This window comes from Triturus cristatus, chromosome 3_1, assembly GCF_964204655.1.
Source record: "Triturus cristatus chromosome 3_1, aTriCri1.1, whole genome shotgun sequence".
In the NCBI taxonomy this organism is placed as follows: domain Eukaryota; kingdom Metazoa; phylum Chordata; class Amphibia; order Caudata; family Salamandridae; genus Triturus; species Triturus cristatus.
Genome location: NC_140583.1, coordinates 304,993,388 through 305,019,361, shown reverse-complemented (window position 1 = coordinate 305,019,361; position 25,974 = coordinate 304,993,388). Strand labels below are relative to the sequence as shown.

The 25,974-nt window shown below is 43.4% G+C and overlaps 1 protein-coding gene across 8 annotated transcripts in view; it reads left to right on the top strand.

Moving 5' to 3' along the window:
• Nucleotides 1-22,083, top strand: part of ZNF609 (zinc finger protein 609) — an 873,827-nt gene extending 851,744 nt beyond the window's left edge. For all 8 annotated transcript variants that reach the window (XM_085643985.1, XM_085643980.1, XM_085643983.1 and 5 more), the window contains 3 exons: nt 8,018-8,237; nt 9,313-9,391; nt 21,194-22,083. In XM_085643985.1, the coding sequence (XP_085500111.1) occupies nt 8,018-8,237; nt 9,313-9,386 (294 nt within the window). In that variant the 3' untranslated portion in view covers nt 9,387-9,391; nt 21,194-22,083. The remainder of the gene's footprint in view (nt 1-8,017; nt 8,238-9,312; nt 9,392-21,193) is intronic.
• Nucleotides 22,084-25,974: the final 3,891 nt, after the last annotated feature.

Below are 25,974 nucleotides of genomic sequence, written 5' to 3'. Positions count from 1 at the left end.
GTGAAACATCAGTGACTGCCATGAAAACGGCGAGTGCTTCTGCCTTCTCAGGTCTTATGGGTAAGTCTCTCTTGGAGGCTTTTCAGGTTTTCAAGAAGAACTCCTCCGAGAAGATAGGAGTTCTTAGAGGATCTGCAGGAGGAGATGGTGGCCTCCAATCAAGTTATTAGTGCTACTGCTGATTAAGGTGCCTATTGCTATTGTCATGGGCTGGCCTTGCGTACATTTACATAGCAGTGCTTGATGGGTTTAAAGCCGGAGGCTCAACGTAGCGTTTAAAGCCTTCCATTCTTTGGCACCATTGTGTTTGGGGCCCAGACTGATGAAGAAATGCAGCAAATAACACTTGACACGGAGACACTTGAAGCAATCCTCTTAAAGTATAAGAAATAAAGGAAACATTTATACTGGCCTTACAAGAGGCGCTGCCAGCTGCAACTTAGTTCAAACCTGTTAGTGATCACAGCAGCACTATCCGCAACAACAAAAGCATCAAAAGTTCTTTAAACCTATAAAGACCATGAAAGGAAAACGCAGCCAACAAACACAGCTGTCACTGGACCACCCTCCAAACAGTGACTCCCCGGTATTCTTTTTTTCTGTTCACTGCTCCGCTTAGTGGAAGCGTAAAAAATTATCTAAGTGGAAGAAAGTATCGAACAGTCGAGTGCTGAATATTTTACTGAATTGCTATTCTCTTGAGGTTCAATTCATCTCCATCTTTCATTCCTTCAAAGAAGTCACATCAGAACTATCTAGAATTGCTTAATTTGTTGCCTTTCTTAAAGAAGCAATGGAACGGTTCCCTCACAACAAAACAAGAGGGGAGTTTACTCCTGTTAATTTTAAGTTCAAGAGACAGGACCAAATCAGACATTTTGTCCAATTCTAGACCCTACGGCAACATAAAGAAGGAAGAGTTTCAGAGTTTAGTCTTTCTCTAGATATGATTCCCCCAGCTAAATAACAGGGATTGGATGTGTGCCATAGACTTCCAATATGCGTACTTTCATATCTTTGTATTGGAAAACATTGCAAATTCTTGAGATTTCTGGTGGACAGTTTCCATAACGTATGCAAGGTTCTGCCTTTCAGCCTCAAGTCAGAAACATGAACCTTTTCGAAGTGCATGGCAGTGTTTGCAGTACACCCCAGAACATTGGGATTCTATCTATCCCTACTTAGAGGACTGGCTTGCAAACGTATAGGCACATTAAGAAGCCCAACATTAGAAGATAAAAAGGTATATATTTCATCAACTGGGTCTCAGGGTGAATCATACCAAGTCTACAATGAATCCAGTGCAGTCCATCCAACACTTGGGATCTTATCGCTTCTATCCACAATAAGTGGTGTCTTGCATTTTTCTGGTCTCTGATTCCTGTCTGCAAATGAGACTGTTAAAACAATAACTAGAAGACCAGTGGTGTCAGCTCTCAGGCAGTTGGAAAGACAAATTGACTTTCACAGTCTAGTCCCTGGTGAAGCCAATAATTCAGTCTCCTGAAAGGTGTCCCTTATCAACACCTTCTGTCTCCCACCCATGTTAGAAATGCCTCACAGTTGGCTTGGGTTTGGAAAGACTAATGGGTGGTCTTCAACTTCAAGGATTGTGGCCCTAAGAACATTAAGCCATACAAGATTTCAAGACGAAGCAGCACTTTCATATCTTGATTTGGCGAAGTCTAGGCTGCCTTTGAGTTAGGCACGGACAGGCCATCTGTTGCCAAAGCATGAAGGGAACGCATTGATTTGCCGTGTTTTTGAATGACTGAGTGGAGAGGCATAGGGTGGTTTGCGGAAACGGTGCATGTTGACACTGGCACAGTAAATCTGTAGAATTCCACAACCACCAAGGAGACTCCCAAAGAGGCATTTATGGGCTTAGAGAGTGACACACAGCTTGTTTTTAATGATCATTAAATATGGTGAAAGCAAAGGCAAAAGCGACTAAAATGGCCTCAATAAATGATATGCTCCATTCCCAAAGGCCAAGAGGATCCTGAATCCTCATCATTCAGTTTACTTACGGATGCTCCTGGGATTAACCTCAGAGCTCCAGCTACCAAAGGGGATAGCATCAAGAACCGGTCCAGGAAGAACACAATCCGTATCAAGGGCATTCCTACTGCAGTTGCCAAATAGGACCTAGAGAGTTTTGTGCAGGCGCTCTTTAAACATCTGCTCCTGGATGCTGTCACCCGAGAGACGCATCTAGATCACATCCACAAACGCCTTTGGGATTTGTTGCACACACTCACCCACCCTGTTCATGGAACCTCTCACTGAAATGCTGAATCACTCAATCATACACTATCACATGTATGCTGATACTCAATTGTACATGAAAATTTCCTCACCTGAAGATATAAAATGCTTACCTGTGCCCTACTGAAAACTCAACTGTGGATAATACGCAATCACCTTATGCTTAACATGCTCAAGACGGAATCTCCACTGAGCCCCCCCCCCCCCCCCCTCCTCCTCTCCCCCAAGCCACTCTGTCCCATAGAAGAATGGCTCAAACAACTAACAGCACTCAACTGCACCTGACCTGTTGAAACCACAAGATCATTAGGCATAACTCCTCTCTTGGAAGGTGGCATTTTTAATTACTATCACCTCACTCGGGTGTGTCATTGAGCTTCAGGCGTTAACCTTGGTAGAGCCTTTCCTCCAAGTACATAGGGAAATGCTTGTCCTTCGTACCAATCCCAAATTTCTCCCTAAGGTGGTCTCTCCCTTCCACCATACCCAATTTATTGAACTTCCTGTGTTATTCCTACAACCTGATTCAGTTGCAGAACAGGCTCTCACAAATTTGGATGTAAAACAAGCTCTCATGTACTAAGTTGATAGAACCAGACCATTCAGTTAGAAACAACACATTTTTGTTCATTTCGCTGAACTACACAAAGGGAAGGTTCTATCCAAGTCAGTCATTGCCAGATGGGTAGTTGAATGCATCCAGACATGCTGTGCTAAATCTAAGAGGACTCTACCCACTCCCCCTAGAGCACATTCTACTCAGAAGAAAGCAGCCCCTATAGCCTACTTGCGGAATATCCCTATAGCGGATATATCCAAAACAGTTACCTGGTCCACACCACACACTTTTACAAAACATTACTGTGTGGATGTCATAGCCCTCTAAAAAGCCAATGTTGGTCAGGCAGTTCTTGGTCTACTATTTTTCAATGTTCTGCAACACCCACAGGCTAGCCACTTTTTTTGGAAGGACTGCTTTGCAATCTATGTACAACACGGATATCTACATCCACACATGCCTCAAATGGAAAATGTTGTTTGTGACATGGACTGCGGTAGATTTACACGTGCCCACCCTCCTCTCGGGACACCTCTGTCTGTTGCAGTACCTTTAAATATTTATTTTTCCTCTTATGCATGGACATCTCTCTATATATCGCTTCACATTCCATCATCGGCCGCTGTGTGGAAAACAATCTAACAGTGGAGTTGATGGCCATGTGCCTTATCACCAAGAGGAGTCACAGCACCTTGCGAGTCGAAAAAAGTCTTTGAAGAAAAACAACTTGCAAACATCTGAGCTAAACACTACATGGCAGGAGTATGCATAGCTTGTGAATCTACAGCACTACATGCCACGAACAGATGCTTACAGGGTAAGTAAAATTTTCCTTCTAAAGCATTTCATTTTGCTGCAATATCCTTTCCGCCCAACTGCAGAAAATAAGGCAGAACATCAACATTGATATTAGACCCTAGTGGCTCCATTGCAGAGTTGTCATGCTCATTCGGAGCTGGCACTGCTGCATTGCCATTTGGCACAATTGACAGAAGAACAAATGCTTACATTTTTCTGCATCCAGCCAGACTAAAAAGCACACATGCTGAGGTATTTGTGGGACTATGTGTATCCTTCAGATAAAATGTAAGCAGTACTTGTTTGTCTCAAAGTGAAACGTGAGAAACTTATTGGCATAACCTTCCACCTCTTACTTTGGCGATATGCTGCCTGATAAAAAATGACACTTATTGAATTTTTAAGTTCAGTACAAAATATGCTTTTGAGTGTCTGATTTTTTTGTTTTTAATAGAATGAAATGTGCTTTGTGTCCTGATAGGGTATGAATGCCCTCCCAGATTCGCCTTCGTGATCATAAGCGGAAGGCTATAATTGAAGGTGGAGGTATAGTTCTACCTGATAAGCTCAATTCAGTCTGGGGTCGTTTCTAGTAGGTGGTAAAGGGAAGGGCTTTCTCACCACAGTGGGATCCTTCATTGTTGTTAGGCAGACATTGTGAGACAAGGGATATCGTAATGTCACTGATGGGGAACCTATCAACATAGTTTCCGGAACCATCAAAATACAGTAGTAAAGCTTGAAGGATGTCTAAGTTAGGCCAGGACTCTAATTAAAGAACCTCCTTGGAGACAAATAGCATCTAGCTTAACAATAAGCATCTAAAGGAGTTCAAGAAGTGGGACTTTGTATTTTAAAATTGTATATCTGAGGGTCTGAAAGATATGAAGTAGTTTCATCAGCTGCTTAATGACTTTGCCCTTGAAAAACTTAAAGCGAGAACATGCTCAGCCCAAAACTATTGGCTGTGATGAGGAAATTCAAAATTGCTCTCCCACTAGTCTCAATTGGAAAGAAAATTGGCCCCGTTGGAAAACAGTGGAAAAATGTCTGCCAAACCGTAAAGAGTAGCACTGATACTGGGATCCAGATTGATGGAGCCTAAAATTCTCCACATAATTTACTGCACTCCCAAATTTGTGAAATTCGATACATGTTTAGGAAGCTGTATTCATAAAAAGACCTTAATTTAAACAATATGGGTGTGCCCTAGAATACAAGTATTCGGGAGTATGGTAAAAGACCAATTGCCCGTGGTTGTGGGTACTCCTGTTGTTAGTGGCACTCATATTATATTCTATGTGGGTTGATTGATGGACACCAAAATATTGTATTTTATTGATAGCAAGCCTAGACTTTGCCAAGCTTTGGGACAGCTGAACACCCCAGTGAATAAGTACTAGCAGTCAAATGTGGACTGATGCCTGGTGGCGGAATGGTTGTGTAACTAGCCTTGTCACAAGAAATTCTTTGAAATATGGAGTGAGTGCATCAGACAGTCTTTATTAGCAATTCATAAACCAGGCTCTTACTTTGTGTATGTTGCTTTAATATGAAGGAGAGTTATACTGTTATTTACAATTTGCTACATTTCCTACATTTTAAAAAGTGCGTGGACGTGTTCACCTAGCATTGAACACCTACATGATGGTTTTTGAGTTCTTTTCACTAAAAAAAATAAAAATAGTTTAAAGAGAAAGGAAAAAAGAGTGCATAGACATTACTCCTGTCCAGAATAAGTCACCAAGAAGCCATCCGAAGCATGTATGTCCCGCACATTGATGTCACTTCAATTATTTTGTCGTTCAAATGCACTTAGACAAGGACTGGAACAGTGAAGCTGTGAATTGTGACTGTTTTTATTTGGCTTGCAAAGGACAAGTTTGTAATAAGAAATGGTCACTTAAGTCTATTTTGGTGTAAAAATGTATATCGAGATGACGATATCACATATTTCTGCCGTCCCTTAGATTTGTTTAAAGTATTTAATCTTGGTTTTGCTTCACGATGACAACAGATAACATTTTAAACAAAACAATCTACGTGAAGACATTCAATCTCAGATAAAAATGTTAACGAAACAATCTACGTGAAGACATTCAATCTCTAAAGATGCGTGTACTGCAAATTAATAGGGACTGTGAATCGTTTTAATAATAAGGGTATTGAAGTCAAATGAAGACCACCAAGAACCTTAGCCAGTGAAAAGATCTAAAACATAGGACCGAAACTGGTCGAAGTGCCAAAAGGATGTCGTTAGCCTGTAAATACTTGGATAAATGTGCACGATTGGACTGAAAATCCACATTGGCCATTGTGCAAACTGACCACTGTTGAGGGTCGCCAAAAAGGTGTGCTTTGAAACTCCGATTCCACAAACTTTGACTCTGCTTTTGAGATTGTACCTATTCTATGTAGTATTATACCATGTTCCTTTCTACATGTGTGCAAGGTAAGTGTGAGCCAAGCAGCACTGCTCAAACTCGCCAATTACAGAGATGTACCGGTGTTAAATGAGATGTGGTAGAGCAGTTAAATCAGACCATTAAACCAGAGTTATAATCCTGGCCACCCTGTTTCACCTTCTTGTACTTCAGTTTCCCAGTCGTGAATTTCAAATCCCTCAAAATATGCTAAACATCAATATTTAGTGATTATGTAAGTTTGCACAATTTGTATAACGTAACTCGAACTTAAAGCTAAGGAACACTTTGCAAAGTGAGAGGCAAAGATAGTCAAGCAGTGATTGGAATAGAAGTTGCCAAAGTACAGATTAGCTCACTACTACTGGCACTGAAGCGCACTACTGTTTTTGAAGGTGATGTGCACATGTGATTAAGTAAAAGGCTGTTACTCTAAGGTCATACTGGCAAACCTGTTGCCCCATGTTCTATGTTGTGGTGAGTGGTAGCAAAATGTGAATGACCGTTCAGCAGACCAATGGATGAAGAGGGCTGACCAAGAGTCTAAGATGTATGGATGTATTGCTGAATGTTTGTTATTGTCGTTTTGTCTGTTCAATACACAAGGCTGGCGAGAAAGTCAGCGCTGTCTCGAGGCTAGACATAAAAATGTCAATTCAGTGCCTACAATCCTGCCTAACCTGAATCGCCAATGGTGAAAAAAATATTAGTGACTGCTAACATCCGTTACTCTTGACAGAAAAGAGATCACAAGAAGCATTTGCTTCTTAGTCATTCATGGCTAGAAAAGGCGCCGAAAAGAGGTAGATCAAGAACCAACAAAGTCAGCCTGCCGCTCTAGCGCCAAATACTACTGATCATTCAGCATATGAGTAATCAGACCCACGTTTCCTAGAGGAAAGATTTCTCAACGCCAGATTGGACAGTCTATTTGGGGTGAATTCCAAAGCCTCCAGCAGACATTTTACTCTGGCCCTTCCTTCACCTCCAGGTGTTGTAGGAACATACCACACTATATTATTGGGTCCAGTTAGAGTATGTTGAAAATAGAAGTCCCTTGCAAAATATGACCGGATATTTACCAGTGTTCGTGAACCTAGTTGAGACTTAGGAGGAAGAGTACTTCTCCTTTCTATGGCCCTTTTTCTGTTCTGATGACTTAGGAGAACATTGCCTGGACGGTGACTGACTTTTGTGCGAAAGAGTCCATTTGGAGGTCACCCTGCCAACTTCCGTCAACCATAACTTGATCTCCCCCTCTCCCATAGCCTTCAGGAGCATGGTGGCACAAGAGTTGCATGCCACCACACAGCCTGACGCTAGATACTATATTTTCATCATGGGTATCTGAAAGGTAAATTTTCGTGCTACACCGTCTGCAAGGCTTGAAGCCGGAGTCCCTTTGAGGAGACATTTGACCTAGTCGCCATTGAACTTTGTCTGTCAAGCTGAGAATATTGTCAGGGGGTCACCGAGAGCCCTCTGGACTATATCACTGTGTCATGTAAAACAAGAACAGATGTTAATGCACTGGTGGTTGCCTAATATACTCTGGATACGTTGCTTCCGGAAGCCGACTCCTGGCTTGAGCCTAATAACACCACTTGGTGGCACTGGAGAATCATTTTGAAAAAATGTTTTCTGGGACTGGTATGTATAAGATGAGGAATCAGCTGAGGCATCTGTAGAAAGTTTATGTATAAACCAGACCCATTACTACCGAAGACGGGTAACTTTTTCTTTATTTATATTGACCTGAAAATCCATATTGCTCGTAGTGCTGGTGGATTTTTATACAAATCTTAGTTTTTTTTCTAGTTTCCTATGCAGTAGATTGTACTTTTTAATCCGGTCTAGTGAGGTAAGGAACATGTTATGTTGGTTGCTAGTTTTAGTCACCTGCACTTAGAGGAGCCTTTGACCATTGTGTTCCGTAGATACAAGTAATTTTTGTTGTTTTTATTGGCAGATAAGTGACAAAGCTGCACAGGAGAGGGATCGAAGTGGTTGCGGTGTCCCTGGTGGCGCGGGAGGAGTGTGCAGTAGCATGGGGACATCTGGAGGTAGAGAGGGTGGTGCTGATCGGCCACGCTCTTCCCCATCTCAGCGCTTAATGTCCACGCATCACCACCATCATCATCTAGGGTACTCGCTACTTCCAGGCCAGTACCAGCTACCTTTTGCAACAGGTCAGCCTATTTTATAAACCTGACAATTGTGTGTTAGTTGCCATTCTTAATGTTTTCTGGTGACACTGTGCAGTTATAACACCTAACTGTTTGTAGCGTTCTCTCGACTCCACAATGTGTAAACACTGAATTCCAAACTTACATGCAGGTGATTTAGCATCTGTCTACTGACCGTTTTATCCTTCTGTTGCTGAGCACTTAATGCAATCGATCATCAATTTAAGTGCATGCCAGACAGTTTATTTGCTTATGCTTGATGACCACTCCACCACCAACTGATTCCACCCCATATGTTTCTCTCTATTACATTTAGGGAGTTTTAGTCGAGTCACTATCTTTGTTTCATGAAGTGGCCAGAAATGTTTCACCTGTGGTTTCATGCATGTGATTCATCAAAAAAAAAGAAAAAATTACATTTGAGTAGGAGTGAATCTAGGAGCATCTTTTTCCAAATGATAAGGCTTGGTACAATGTCTGGATACATTTCTACCAAGCTACATAGACTTACTGGGCTCTTACCTAGTGACTGTTGTTGGCACACAACTTCCGGACTACATGAGAGCTGCGGTTGACCGACTATCAAGTCAGGCCCCATTTAAAATATTGCTCCAAAACTTTCACGGATTTATCTAAAAGGTTAGACTATTTCAAGGCTATCATTGAATTCTGTGGCCCGACAAAACTGAAATTCATCACAATTCTAGCATAATCTTTAATTAAATAAGAGGTCACTTTGAAACTTGCTTTAAACCAGTGTTTAATAGAATAATAGAAGGCTACAATAAAGCCCCTTAGGCACCTTTCCACTCTCTAATGAGAACTGCCTTAGTTCAGCTTAACCTCATAAGTCAAGCCATCCATTCTTTGAAATTTTAACTTCAAATTTGTACCTTAACAGTTAAACCTTTGAGCACTATCTGATTTTTTTTAATTTTTGATTTTAAGGTACAATGTAGATGTGCTTTGTTTCATTTGGCCATGAATTAGAGGAACTTCCAAGAAGTTAATCACTCAGAACCGTTAAATAATTTAAACTTATAGCAGGTATCTTTTTTATTCTTTTTTTTTAATACAGGTCTTTCCTCTACCGCCCTGGTGACCAGCCAGCAAGGTTCAGCACCTTCATTATATCCTCCGCCTAGGAGGTGAGAGCGGTAAGCAACTTAACTCTAAAACTTTATTAATGCTCTTTATTGAGAATCCAGAGGAACTGCTTACACCACATGAGTAACCATTTTGCTCCAACCTTCATTTTCAAACTAATTTGCAATACCTTGTTCCTCTTACAGGAGTGTAGTGGGGACATAAGATTTGGCCCTATTTGAATGTTTTTTTTCTAGCTCCGTTCTGGATGTTTTTGAGTTGGGAATGTAGTGTGTGGATATTTTACAGTTATATCAAGCCGAAATATCATTATTGTACAGTAATGAGGTCTTTGTTCATGAGGTCATGCCTTGGCCTTCTGAACAATTTAACTATTGGCTCACAGGGCTAGGGTTTCTATTAGTTGTAGGGTTAGGACTTAACAGTCTATTGGTTTCGCTAGGGTTTTGATTGTTTAGGGGTTAGGGCTTCTAGGGCTAAAGTTGTCATTGGTCAAGGTCCCTTGTACAATAGGCTTATTTAAACTGGGGGTTTAGGGCTTCCAAGTAAAGCATATCTGGTTAAAAGTGCTGTCAGGTTGGGCCTAGGGCCAGCAACTCTGTGCCACCACCATAAGCACTTAAGGTAAACCATGTCTTGATTGCAAAAGCATTGTTAATGCTACCTTTCCAAAATGCATGACCCTCATGTACACAAACGGAGGGACCAGAACTACTACTAAACCACCCTCATCAACTATATAACCTCTTCAACACCTAAAACAACCTCAATACCTGCACCATGTAACCTATAAAAACCAACACACCAACTCTAAAACCGCAATTGAAAGAACTGACCAACACAATGTCACTTGCCAGCAGAAAACTTTAAAATCAAGGGAAGTTTACAACATATGATAACTAGGTTAACTGAGCATACCTTTCCCCCAGAAACCCTTACATCCCATTCAAACCCACAAAAAAGCAGTTTACATCACCACTACCATCCACATACATGCACACACGTCTCACACATTTGAATTGTCTAGTCAAACAAACTCCCTTTCAATTGCACCTCAAGGTGTAATCATGCTACCCCCAACTCATTCACACCAAAATCCCCTATGGCTCTGTTCCTTCTCCAATACTAGATCGCACAATTGCAGAGACCTGAAGGAAAAGAAAGACAACAACTGCAAAGCTTACTCTTCAACACAAGAGCCAAGAACAAAACTTACTTCAACATTTCTGACCTACACTCAGAAACCTAATTACAGAATTATAGCTTAGCAAAGACTTTGCACCCTCATGCCACCAAGCCATCAACAAAAATCGTATTGACAAAATTGGACAAAGTCTGGCCATCATCCATAAATTCATTTTTTTTAAATCACAAATAATAAAAGCAATTGAAAACTACACCATGGATAGCTGCAAACCATCTGTTACAAATATTCAGATAACACCTAAACCATTCTGAAAATAGATAACCTAGACAACGTCTATAAATCAAAACCTGATGACTGCCTTTCACCATGAGCACATGGATCATGAATAACCATCTATAGCTCTGCACCACAACGACAAAGATCATGACCTGCGGACAGTGGCAAAAATAACACTCTATATGGCCCAAGGAACTTGTAGCTCCTCCAACATCCTCCAGAGGAATAAGACCACCTAGTGGTAACTGTGGATTCAGACCCATCTTTTATACTACACAGTAACAAGGTTAGAGTGCATTTTACACAATGAAAACACTGCTTCACATGTTCCTATACCTCAGATAACAACAGATATTGCAAGCTACCCACACTCTTAATCTCCAAGCTTGTCTAAGCCAACAGCCTGTACCTTGACGCACCCAGATTCATCATATGCAAAATGCAACTTATTCAAAATGGTGCCGCAAGATAACTTTTCTGCCTTCACCCAAGAGGACCATCGCTCCATTCTTTCAGTCACTCCATTGGCTTCCTGTAGCTAAAATGACAATGTTCAAGGCACTCTGCATTATTCACAGAGCCTCCCAGGGAAAAGCACCGCTATACCTACAAGCTTCATTCAAGCAATATAAACAATAGGACATTGCACTCCCAGCTTATGACACCACCTTACTGTAAGTAATCCATAGTAGGGACTGCATTCTCAGTACAAGTCACTAAGCATTGTAACTTGCTACCAGACAACATTCAAAGCATCCAGGAGAGCATATACTTCAGAAGACAGTTGAAACATGTTCCCCAAGATAACAACTACATCATCTCAAATCCCTAGGATAGCACACGGAAAGACAATCACATCTTTATGTTCTCTTCAGCTTACAACTCAAAGATAGGGAGCTACCAAACCAGCAAACTACTTTTTATAAGCAGTTAAGCAAAGAAGTGGAGATCTGGGTTTCCACTGGGTATTATATAGTTGTATAACTCGCCAAAAGGTTGGCATAGTAAAGTTCCAAATGTATCACCTTCTCAGGAGACTCATTGGGATATAAAAGTGCCCTCACCCACTAATTAGTGGCATGCTTTATCTTAGGACTGCTGCTACCCACCCTGTGTTACCATCATCGGGGTTGGAGCTAAATATGTTTTTCAATGGTCATTTCGTAGATGGGGATCATGCTATTTTAAACAATTAAAACTGTCTTGAGGATACCCTATTGATTATACTATATGTTCGAGGCATATGAGCTGCAGATTGTACACTTTTGCATAGATCGCCATTTGGTATTGGGCTCGGATGTTTGCATGTTGTTTTTATCTTCGAAGAAGTCTTGTAGTCATGAGGTTGGTGACTCCTCCTTCGGTCGACAGTTTGCATGGGCATCGGCTCCATCGTTAGTGTTTTTTCCAGTCATCGGGTTCGGATGTGACTTGCTGCACTCCGGGTCGGTGTCGTTATCGAACCCCCTTTCAATGCGAAATCACAGCTAACCGACGGTAATGTCTCAATCGCGTTCCTCTGGACGCGCTCCCTCGATTACAACTTTAAAAAAACTTCGACGCCTGCGAACTTCGACGCGGGCCGCTGGGCCTACCCGCGCCGGTAAAGACGGACGTCGATGGAACGGACTCCCTTTAATAAATGTCCCCAGTGTGGTGCTAAATTCCCAGACTCGGATCTCCATCCTGTTTGTAATCTGTGCCTCTCTCCAGAACATAGAGAGGACGATTGTGAGGCTTGTCTATCCTTCAAGTCCAAGAAGATCATCCAGGATCGTCAAGCTCGACGCCACGAGATGTCCCGAGGCACAGGCTCCATTCCGGACATCTTCCATTCAGGTCCCGATAGTCTTCCGGAAACAGAACAGGAAGAGCAGGTTCTGGACTCACTGGAAGCAGACGTCTCCGATGCCGAAGATATCGCCCTGGCTCAAAGGGACGCGAGTACTGAGACCTCTGCCCCACCCAAGCCCATAACAAAGGCTCCGTGACACTTTTGCCTTCGGGCTCAGGTCCACACTGCACAAAGACTTTGAGCACCCTGCCTCCGGGCCCGGCGCCGAAGGACAAAGAAGAGCCTTCCGGCTCGAGCCGGCTACCCGGTCCCGAAAAGCCATCTTTGGGGCCGAAGGCTAAGTTGCCCGAGATGCCACGCCCTCTTCCGTCGGCACCGGAAAAACATTCAGCACCGAAACCGGCAAAAGACCCCTCGGCACCGAAGCAGCCGGATAAGACCTTGGCACCGAAGCAGCCGGATAAGACCTTGGCACCGAAGCAGCCGGATAAGACCTTGGCACCGAAGCAGCCGGATAAGACCTTGGCACCGAAGCAGCCGGATAAGACCTCGGCACCAAAGCAGCCTGTTAAGACCTCGGCACCGAAACACAGAAAAGACTTCAACACTGAAAACTTCGGAGCCGAAAACATTAGCGGACAAGCCTCCCATAACTAAGCCTCCTAAAGAAACTCCTCCGAAGCTGAAACTACCCGCATCGAAGGTCTTGGAGCCTGGGAAAGCTTCTATACCGGACACTGTCACTAAACAGCCAAGACCAGTTTCCAAGGAGAAATCTTCCACACCGAAGAAAACTATCGATTCCTAAGAACTTTTTCTTCCCGATCCAAAGCAAACCACCATCTTAATTCATCCAGAGACTGGTCAGATAGTTACCAAACTACCTACAAAGAGGAAACCAGAACATTTACCACATGCACCAGTTCTTCTAAAGAAGTTGCACATAGCTACTAACCAGAGGATAGTACATGCACATGGGGATGAACAAGATGATGAAGATATAGTACCATTAGGCACTGAGGATCCTGCTGATCAACCACAGGATCCAGACCCATGGCATGACTATAATACTGATCCTGATCTAAATAATGATCCGGACTTCTACCCCTCAAAACCATCTCCGCCAGATGACAATGTGCTTTTTGCCCAACTAATTAATAGGGCTGCAACATACAATGGAGTCAAACTACACTCAGGCCCCGTAGAAGAGGATTTTCTTATAGAAACCTTTGACCAGCCACAACAATCTGCTCATGTCTTACCAATGCTAAAAGGTCTTCTTAGACACGCTTCTGAGGTGTTCAAAGACCCAGTTAGAGCTAGGGTTCTTAACCCCAGAATAGATAAGAAATACAAGGCAGCTCCCACTGACCCCATATACATAAAGGGAACCCTACAGTCACCCTCTACCAGAGACTCCTTTTGGCGTTCCTTCTATAGAGCAGGTTCCAAAACAAATGCACCAGAACACCTGTCCTCATCCTATAAAAGTCCCAACCAGGGCTCATTTTCCAGAGGATACGGTTACAGGGGGCACAACAACAGAGGCAGAGGCAGGGGTAATAACACCGGCAGCCCCCTACGCCTCATCAAGGCACAGGGGTCTATTCCCTCTATTTTCTAATTCCAAGAAAGGACGGCTCTCTCAGGCCAATACGGGACCTCAGACCGCTCAACTTCTATATCCAATCAAACCACTTCCACATGGTTACTTTACAAGTGCTTCCACTACTCCAGCAAGGCGACTTTCTCTCCACTCTAGACCTAAAGGACACCTACTTCCACATTCCCATTCATCCCGCGCACAGGTTTGTGGTAGATGGCCAATACTACCAGTTCAAAGTTCTACCATTCGGAGTCATTTTTCTCGTTCCTCATGCAAGACTACAAATAGGTCTGCCTAGTGCAGGAGTGCCTAGCATGACAGTGGAACCAGGCTCAAGGTCAGCTAACAGATCTGGTTTTGGTGGACGACCGCACCCATCGCTCTCTGCAATGGTGGAACACACAGAACCTTTCCAAAGGGCGGTCGTTCCTCGAGCCAGTCCCACAGATAGTGCTAACAACAGACGCATCGCTCACCGGTTGGAGAGCTCATCTTCAAACCCATACCGTTCAAGGTATCTGGACCCCCCCTACAAAAACTATTTCAAATCAACTACCTGGAATTGTTAGCAATCTTCCTAGCGTTGAAATCTTTTCAACTGCACCTTCTAGGCAAAGCTGTCCTGATCCATACAGACAACAGGACAGCAATGTATTACAAACAAAAGCAAGGGGGACACACTCCCTACAGCTATCACACCTAGCGCAAAGCATATGGAGATGGGCCATTCCGCAAAAGATATACCTCCTTGCAGAACATCTACCAGGGGTACACAGATTGCAGATCTGCTCAGCCATCAGGCACAACAGATCCACGAATGGGAACTTCATCCTCAAGTAGTTCTTCCATTCTTTCGCATATGGGGACACCCAGAGATAGATCTGTTTGCCACACACCAAAACGCAAAATGCCCAAACTTCACATCAATGTATCCACACCCATTGTCCAAAGGCAATGCGCTATGGATGAATTGGTCAGGCAAATTTGCTTAGCTTTTCCACCTCTCCCACTCATTCAGTTAGTGGTGAGGAAACTCAAACAACATTCCCTCACAATGATCCTAGTTGCTCCAACATGGGCAAGACAACCATGGTTCACAACTCTATTGGAACTATCAGTAGTACCACATCAAAAGTTACACCTCTCACCCAAACTTCTTACTCAGAGCCATGGAGAGATAAGGCACCCAGATCCCAATCAACTCAACCTTGCGATCTGGCGCCTGAAATCTTAGAGTTTGGTTACCTTAATCTTCCGCCAGACTGTATGAAAATTATCAAAGAGGCTAGACGCCCAACAACAAGGGCATGCTATGCGGCAAAATGGAAGCGATTTTGTCATTTATTGCACGCACAACAATATCAACCCACTAGATGCTTCCATTAAGAACATTATCTGTTATCTATTGCATCTACAATGTAACCTAGCGTATACATTTATTAGGTTACATCTAGCCGCCATAGCGGCCTACCTATAAAACAGACAACATTTGTCTTTGTTTAGAGTTCCCGCTATCAAAACTTTTATGGAAGGACTTATGTTAGAAATGGGATTTCTGGTTGACTAAGGCTTGCGCCAAAGCCAGGCAGAAACCACCACTCTAGTCAGGGCAAGGGAGTTACACGCTGATGATAACCCCTACTCACCCCCGTAGTAGCTTGGCACGAGCAGTCAGGCTTATCCCAGAGGCAATGTGTAAAGCGTTTGCGCAACACACACACACAGCAGCAACAAACTAGGCACACCACAAAAGGTTATATCAAAAATAGTCTTTGTATTGTCATAAACACATTAGAAACCTAATCACACAATATACACTGTGCCAACTGGCACTAGGCAATATTCTCAAGCGATTATATACAGGACCAGGCCAATCGGCCCATGGTCAGAACCATCAGAACAGGTAAGTAAATGCAAAACACCACCAGTAACTACTGGTACCATAATGACCTAAGCATTATCACAGTCACATTAGACACCTTCCTAAAATATCATAGCATGACATTAGGCATAACCACATTAGGCCCAAACCTCATTAGCATAAACACCCTCTTAAGCATAAACAAATTACGCATTAGGCCTCACCAACATAAACTCATTATGCAAGAACCTCATGAACATAAACCTCATTAGAGGCATAAGCCAGGGTGCATACATCACATTTGGCACATAATACATCTTCAGACAGGAACTCAGCAGTGCACCACAGTAACACCACTACCAGGTGCATACTTCACCGGAGGGCCCTTTCACTATCCTACCTATGACCCCAGACCAACTGGCCTTCCCGCAGGGCTCAAATGCCCTATGTCGAGAATGTCCGGGCGCTAAGCTGCCATTTGCAGCTGGAGCAAAAAGTGCCCAATGCGTGGGCACCAATGTGCCTCCTGGGTCCCCTCCTAAGACTCCACCATGCGCCGAGTCCTAAACGTAGCAGCTGCCCACTAATTGCTGGGCAGTCGTGAGCATCACTGGCACTCACTGTGCCCTCCTGTCCCAATCCGGGACTCTTATCACCCCTGGAAATAGGGCACGGGCATCACTGGCCCTCAGGACCCCCACTGGGGCCCTAAAATGACTGTGTCCCTCGTTGGAGGGCGGGCACCGACAATGTGCCCCGACGTGCCCCTCCTGTCAGTAACTCTGAGAGAACAGATTTACCCCCACGTTGCACCTGGGGCCCTCACTGGGGCATGCCGAACAAATTGTGCCAATCGGTGCAGTTGCTCGCTACGGCGGCGCAACTGAGGGACAAACGGGGCCCAGGCTCTCTGGGGCTCCGTTCTGGGACTCTGAAAACGAAGTGGCCCCCGATGTTGGAGTGGCCCGCTCTCCTGCGGGACCACTCAGGCACTGACAATGTGCCTCTACATGTAGGGGGACCACAGACCCCTCTGGGCCCTCAGCAACCATGTGCCCCCTCGTTGGAGCGGCCTGCTCTCTGGCGGGTCCACTCAGCACAATCGCCGTCACGGTGCCTCGACCGGCACCAACAAGGCGCCCCTGGAGCCCCCACTCACCGTGACTCTCTGGGCGTCTGCTCCTCTTTCTTTCTCGCGCTGGAGGTGGCGCAGCAACACACAGGGCACTCTCTGTCATGAGAGCCTCACCTGGACTCCGGCTGCACATCGGCCACTTCCACGTAGGCGGGGTGGGCTCCCGCCTGCCTCCATTCTCTGCTTCTGGCACCGGAGCTCCCAACCGCTCACGGGAGCCCCGCTCGGCCGGCCACTCGTGTTCCTCGCTTCCGGCTTGTCGGTGGCCGTGGGGCCGGGCTTCCCTCACTCATGCGGAAGTCCCGCCCCAGGTCAGGGACCACGTTGCTTAACTTCCTCTCCGGCCGGGCAATTACGTGCGGTGGGCATCCGCCAATAACATAAAGCAGAAGCAGGGTGGGCACCAGCCAGTAGGTGCCACGATGCACCCGCTATTGGAAATAACTATATAGCGGGGTGGGCACCCGCTCAAAATGCCAGGATTCCCTCTCCAAGGGCTGCAGCCCAGCGCTGCGCAGCCCACTCTCCCCTCCTTAGAAATATAGAGCACTCTTGAGGCGCTAGGACAGCACAAAGTCCAAAGCACAGTCCAAGGTCAATGGGGCATAGCTGGGCCCAGGGAGGCCAGCACACGGGACCCTTCACGGCGGTTCCTCCTGGGCCCCAGCAGCAGCAAGCCCCCAGCACAGAACAGGACAGGAAAGAACTGAACAACCTCCTGGGGTCACAGCCCCTATATTTATACAGCATTTCTCTTTGTCTGCAGTGCAGGGCATGGGGAAATCAGATGCAACTGGTTCAGGGGGGATTTGGAGCACTTTGTTTTGCAAGCTCCTCTTCTCTTTTGTCAGGTGTGGCCCAGACACACCACAGGGGGCGGAGCCAGCATTCACTAGGGCGGGCACTATCCTATTCAGGGCCCAGGGACTTCTCCTCCCACTACTCAAAATGTAGATGTTCCATTAAGCCAAGCGCTGACTCACACCGCCCCTCCTGGAGCCACACACACCTCCCAACCCCTGTCACTCACAAGCCAGACATGCAATTCACATCAGGCAGGCAGACACATAGCACACAAATGCCAACTTCTAACAGTGGCATTTCTCCCATAGTCATAATAAATCTGTGCACATCATTGCGCAGCATTTATTCTCACCATTTCATACATACTAAACTTGACCACTCTGCTCCTCCCATACCATGAGTTACCACCGACACACAATGATCAGGGAATCCCCAATGCATTCCTATGGGAGGGCAGGCCAATCTCAACACATGTACACAGAGAGCGCAGGCATTTTACACTGGACCACAGTGCTAAAGTGCCTAGAGGCCTAACACCACCACCACCAACACCAGGTTACAGGCAAGGCAAAAAGTTTAGGGGTGAACCTGCCAAAAAGGGCCAAGTCCAACAACATGAAAGAATAATTCCAACAAGAGCACAACCCTCTCCGGTGTGGAACCTTAATGTAGTCCTTATCAGACTAATGGGTCCTCCTTTTGAACCTCAACAAATATGAACTACAGTTCCTCACTTGGAAAGTAGCCTTTTTAGTTGCTATCACATCTCTCAGAAGAGTGAGTGAACTCCAGGCATTAACCACACAAGAACCATTTTTACAAATCCATCATAGCAAAGTGGTTCTTAGAACTAACTTAAACTTTTTACCCAAAGTAGTATCTGCCTTCCATCTGAACCAGTCTCTTGAACTCCAGTATTTTTTCATCAACCAGACTCAGTGGCAGAAAGAGCTCTACACACCTTAGATGTTAAAAGAGCAGTACTCTACTACATTGAAAGAACAAAATCCTATAGGAAATCCAAATAACTTTTTGTGGCTTTCTCCCCACCTCATAAAGGTAATCCTATATCCAAAGAAGTATTGCTAGGTGGAATGTAAAATGCATACAAATATGCTACATCAAAGCCAAACGCACATTAACCAATCCCCCTAGAGCTCATTCTACACGCAAACTAAGGGCTTTTATGGCATTCTTAGGGAACATTCCCCTATGACGTATATAAAGCAGCAACTTGAGCTACACCACACACCTTCACAAAACACTATTGTGTCGATGTGCAAGCAAAACAACAAGCTAGTGTGGGCCAAGCTGTATTAAAAACACTATTTCAAACTACTGCAACAGATACAGGTAGCCACCGCTAAGGAGGTAAATAGTCTGTGCAAAAGCGTACAATCTGCAGCTCATATACCCCGAACGGAAAATGCTGCAGAGTTGTACACGCCCACCCCGCCTCCCCGGATACCTCTATCTGTTCCAGTATTATCTTACTTAGATACATCACGCATGGACATCTTTCTACTTCTCACTACTCCATCTAACCCTATGTGGCAAAACCAATCTAATGATGGAGCCGATGCCCATGCGCACTGTCGACCCAAGGAGTCACCAACCTCGTGACTACAAGACTTCTTCAAAGACAAAAACAACATGCAAACATCCGAGCCCAACACCAGATGGCGATCTATGCAAAAGTGTACAACTCTGCAGCTCTACATGCCAAGAACAGATGCATACTGGTAAGTAGCATTTTCCTTCTTAGTGGGTTCAACAGGCAGCGTAAAACTCTAAACTGGATGGTCTTAGGGCATTATCGCCCTCCCATCCCTCCATAGATGCAGTCTACATATTTCGGCCTATCATTCACTGCCACTAGGTATCAACGGCCTTCGTCAGGACTGAGAGATCCCCGTTCTGAGTCGCAGTGCTCATTTGCTATGTCAATCTGATCATAGGACAGTTAAAAGTTTGTTATAAAACCATGCAGTGACCTTACTTGTCACCAAGATAAATGACGAAAGAAGATACTACTCTGCAAAATAAAAAGAGGATTCAGTATGTAATTACTGTAGACTGTAATCTGCCAATTCACGCATGACCAAATATGACCAAAATATAACACCATGTGTAATTCTACATACAACAGAATCAATTGTTAAAGGTGAAACACTTTAAGGCACTACACACAAGCACACGTGAGGTGAGGAATTCAGTAGAAAACAACTCTCAGAATGAAGTTATGGGTCCTCTTACCCAAACGTCTGTAAGCTATTTCTTAACCCGGGTTGGGAACGAGAGAGTCGCCCTGTAGAGACATACTTCCATATAGTTTAATATTATCAAGTCTGGTATAAACGTACAGTAATCTCACAGTATATTATAAACTGATTTTCAGTTTGGACAAACCAATGCAGTAACCAGCTAAGTAGACTGTGATCAGAAGAAATGCAATAAAGGGACCCGCACCACTGCTCCGAACTGACAGCTTACTGAAAACCATAACTTGCATGTTTGTTTCTCACAGCTTATCCACTACACTGCTATGCGCTGCATTCCAGAACTGATAACTGCATTTCTGACGTCATCAGACACACCATGGAAACACTTCCTACACAGGATCACAAAACATAGAGCACAGCCTTCAAACCACACTCATCCTACGTTGCGTAGCTTGCTACCCATGTAGGCAAGTGCTTCAGTGCGTCACAAAGGGTAATAAGCACTACATACATGCCGCAAAACATTACAAAGGAAAGGGGATGAAAAGCATCAAGTAACTGACCAAAAAGGAACCTCATTGCAAGAATCAGTTATTTAAAGAATCTCTGGGATAAGCCAGGTATGATTTTGAAGGGGGTTCACTCTGTTCTAGTACAAAGAACATATTTTTCACAGGAAAGGTGCTAGTAGTTTGAATACCATGCTAGCAGAGGTTCATGTGAGAAAAAACAAAAGTACACGTTAAGGTGGTATGAGATATTCACTGATTACCCATCACAGAGGGCAGTTGAGGGAAATATAGAGATTAGTGTTTAAGGTTCTAGTGTGGGGAGGAATATGGTCCTGTTTGTTTGTCCCTCAATTAAGTTACTGATTAGAAATTTGAAGATTATTGGTAAACTCAGTTTTAAATGTTTGTTCCAATTGAATTATTAGCCTAGTTTGATAAATGTAAGGATATTTTCTCTATGCATGTCATTCATTTCGTTTTTTCTTTCTTTTCAGAAAATGAGACGCAACCCACTCCACCATATCATGTGACTGGATCACATGAGGAGGAGCTAACATTTGCAGTTAGACATCAGTTGAATGGTGTTAATTGTCTCTGCTCCTAAGTTTCTGTGTTATCGGAGGCAGATTGTTACGACTTCTCCCAACCTCTAGGACACAAACTGACTTTCACCTCGCCTTCTTTCACTCTCCTACACACTTATTCTAATGGAGGTGGAGAGCTGGTACTCTGAAGAAGTAAAAACTGTGTATGCTACAAGCAGTCCTCCTTCGGTAGGCCTCGTTGGCTGAAAGCTAGGAATGTATGGAGAAGAAAACTTTGTTTTGAATTTCATAATGTTAAATGTGTTGTGTTCTATGGAGGAAGTCACTGTTGCATCCGAAGGGCAATCTCCCAGTTATGGTTTGGGCAAGGAACTGATGAGATCCTTTTATGTATTCCTGTATATATCTACTGTCTTTACCAGACCTTTGTTAATTCTGATTAATCTGGAGTCAACCTAACACTTGGAAAACAAGCAATGTTCTTTAAATCTCATTCTCCAATTGAGTGGCCTGCAGCTTATTTCAATATGTTCGTCATCTAACTTGGAACATGTTTGTATAACATGCACATATCCAGTCGCAGAGGAGATGGTAGGACCAATCTCAACTGCATAGGAATTCCAAAGACAGTAAATCGGCCATGTGGTGAAGAGTGCCTTGGGTATTACATTTTAAAGGGAACACTATAAAGTTTTCTCCAAAATACGTTTTGAATTAATGACGTGTCTTAAAAGCACTATTTCCCTCAAAGGGTACTTGTGGACGTCGAAGTATGTATTTTGGGCATGATTATTTTTGTGGCCTGCTAGCGGCTATAATAAAGGGGGAGAGGAATTTCATCAGATTCTTCAGTGTCACTATTGGAGATTTTGGATGTAACTCATGTTACTTTTTTATTTCCTGCCCCCCTGCTCCCCAAACCCCTTCAATTGTGAATCTGGTGCTCCTCAGGGTTTTGATAATCTTTGTATCCATCCTTCTTTCCTTGTGCCCCAGTTTGGCTCCAGATCATTAGGTTTTAACAACAAATGCTTTTGGTTGTCATATCACTGAGTGTCTCATCAGAACATCTGCGGGGACGTACGTGAGTGATAAATAACTGCTTTCTACAGAGACCTACTTTTTTGGGATGAATGTGTCCCTTTTACGTTTGGTTGGTGTCAGCTCCTTTTACCACTGAACTTTCTGGTTAAGGGCTTTCAAATAGGATACAATATTTTTCTTGCTCTGTTGTCTCGCTCTCCCATCCGATCTCCCAAAACCCTTGCTTACATCTTCAAGATTTCGCTGGGGATTTTTTTATACATATATACAAAGTAACATTTTTAGTTTATGCTGTGCTTTGTACCATTTTTGTCAAAATGAGCTAGTTCTTATCTCAGGAAAAAAATCAGGGTTCTATTTGATTTGAGAGTCTGATGTGTACATATCTGTAGATCTCTGTATATATGCATGTGTATACAGTGTGTGTACATAAATATATTCGTAGCCATGCATACATTATAAAAGAATGGTGTTTGAGTCCATGAACATGTTCTGGGTGGAAAATTGATACTTATCTAGTCACCCCTTTGACATCCTAAATGAGACAGCGGCTGTTCTAGGAAATGCAGTGCCACGGTTATAGTAGTGTGAAGTGTTTATAACACGGTAACTCTTTGCATACCAGCATTAATGGGATGACTGCTCCTGTTGCCTCTGTATGACCACAAGATCTGCTGAAGTGCAGCCACGAGGTATGAAAGTAGCATGTCAGACCTCCTTCCATCCAGAAAAACTGTCAGGGAGTTCCTCTATCACCAAAGTATACTGAAGGCAATCCCTGTCAAGAGAATAATTTCCAACTTGTAGTCTGACCACAGAATCAAGTATGAGAACTCCTCTTGTTTCAGCTTTATGGCCAGATAATATTTATGGCCTTTCCTGTTAGTGACATTGTGTGCCTTGGGCTCAGTGGAACACAGAACGGGATCTTCTCTCCAATATTTTTTGAGTCCCATATCTCGACACTTGAGTGCTCCCAGAGTGTGTTAAATTGAATACCACTTCTGGTGGACAAGTTAAGGGTTTTTTGAGTAAATCCTTTTGCTGTCCTATTAGGCAGGGCTGTCCTCAATCCACCTCCTTCCCCAACATGGAAATCGTGCTTAGGTCTGGGGGTTATTACATCTCTATCTTGCTGCTACACACAACCTAATATTTCTTTCATGGAAATGAAGTGGATTTAGATGGAATAAGATGGGTCAGGTAAGGATTTTTTTATCAAAACATGCCCATCCCATGAGAATTATCTATTAGCATTAAGTTCATGCAAGTCATTGAAGGAGCCATTTCTGTTCGACTAGTCTAGTTTTTTGTTGGGCCACTGTTTTCTCCTTGCTCATATATAAGCGTTAACATTTTGATTGTTTGAACCACTGTGGATTCCGTTTTTTTTAATATGACGTGACATTCTTCTCACTCAAACTCCTACTTGTCAGCCCAACCATGATTACTAGTTTCCTTCAGAGCCAAAATATGATTATGTGAGCTTGCTAACTTGCCAATATAGCATTCTTTTGTGCGAGCTTAGTATAAAAGACCAAAGAATCCGCTCATAAATGTCTAGTCGAGAGCATTAGTACAGTGTGTAACTATTCCACGTCACTTTGCAACCGGTATTTGTCTAATGAAAAGTGGCCTGTAGATTTGAAGCTTGTGACAGGGATATTTGAATCTGCTGCTTTGGTAGTTGAGGGTAGCATTTGCTCAGAGATTCTCCTTTTTTAACTTCTAGTTCATGAGGAATAGAGCAGCTCATAGTGACCAGATATCATGTTCTCCCTTGTCGGTCTGTGTTAATCTGTAATATGAGACTTAACACTACTGCCTGCATTCTGGCACTTAGAATCTTTTAAAATCAAGACTGCCATAGGTATTCACATAATGCACTTAAAGGTTTACGTTTCCACTTGTGTCTGAACGACCGTGATAAAGGATCAAATTGACCTGGCATCAAATATCTAATCTCATGTTGGTCTGGTAAGCCTCAGTGCATTTAACTGGATTTCTGGTTCCTTGCTTCCTAACAAACCATCCAGCCTTAGTACATTCTCTGGCTCTTTTCCAACTGTACCCCTGTTCACTTCAGTTACGTCTTCTCTCCGCCATAATTTGCAGACAGTCGCTCCGTGTGGCCGCCTTGGCACACAGTAGTATTCCACTGACTAATAGCAAGAACATCAGCCTCATTTAGTGATCGGCTTTGCTGTTTGCCAATTTGTCAGACCTTTCTTCATCAACTCGGAAATGGACTGTACAATAAAACAGGAAGCAATTGTAGAATTATTGAAAAAAATACATAAATACACTACACAGTCTAATGTTACCTTTATATATAAAGTTATTTCTGTGCTTTTAATCTGAAGTTCTACAGTAACTATGCTTTTGGTCTTTGGAATGCGATGATAAGTTGGTATTAGTGCTAAGAAGCAAATACATACTTTATTTTATAGAACAAAATAAAGTGAGGAGCACGTGGGTAATGCAAACCTGCTGATTTTACTTCACAATATTGCTCCATTTGCCTAATTGTATTGAACTTTAATTTATACTAGTAAGCAGCTTGAATATTTTACATTTCCCGAAAGTACTATTAAACTGCATGGAAAGCAAAGTGGTCTTCAGGGAGGCACCATTGAGTATTGCACTCATTGGCTTAAATGACCTAGGTGAAGGAGCCCCTCTAATTTGTCGTCATTAAGCTGTTCTAGTGACGTTTAAATGCAAATTTGCCAGGTGTCTGCTGCTTGTTTTACGTGTAACTGTTCACTGTAGGAATATTGCATTTTGGTATCTCATGCTTCGTCCCCGGGCTACATGGCATCCACCCTACATCGAATGTTAAAAGAAGACTGGGCTTACAATGACAGTTAGCTTTAAATAGCTTTTTGCTAATTTTGTTTTTTACCCAGAGCTTCTCTGCTATAAAGTCCAAACACTGCTATCAATTTCCTTAGGAGAAGCACGAGCATTTCTTCATCAGAAGCACTTTTCTTAGCACTTCACCCTGCAGCAGTGGTCAGCTGGAATTGGTCCAGTTTTGACACTAATAGAGTTGCGTAGTAGACACCATCCACGCCTAGCCTAAGGCCTTTTCCCAAACTCTGGCTTCTAACTAACACAGCCATCAACGCTTTTTACCCGCTTGGAGGCATCTTCTGTGAAACATCACCAAAATAAATTTATTTAAAACCCTACAAAAATGTCGTCACCAAAATTGTTCTCTGCTCTAGTATGGAGCGCTTTAACTGCGAGCATACCATGTTTTTATCAGTCTGAAAGCCGGTATTTTCAAGACTTGCAGCAGTGTTCACGCCTAAGCTGCCTTTTTAGCTGATGAGAATACAGATCAGAAGACCAAAATTGATCCTTTTCTGTTTGCTTTTCATTTTTTTCGATTTTAAGTAGAAGTTTCCTGAAAAATTTCAGTTTGGGGCTTTTTTAATGAGCATCTTGCCTTGGCTGTGCTTATAGAGGGCCAGATCCTGAAACTTTGTTTGGGCCACTCAGATTGGAATTCAAAGCAGAGATGAGTGTGGGATCTGGACAAAGGCATTCATTTTGTAGAACTGGACTTTGATACGGATTGTCTTCTGTACACTCTTGTGTTTGTAGCGTCACATGTTAACCACATTTGGTATTGATGAAAAGACACGAATGTATGAATATCCTGGTTTAGGAACTTCCAT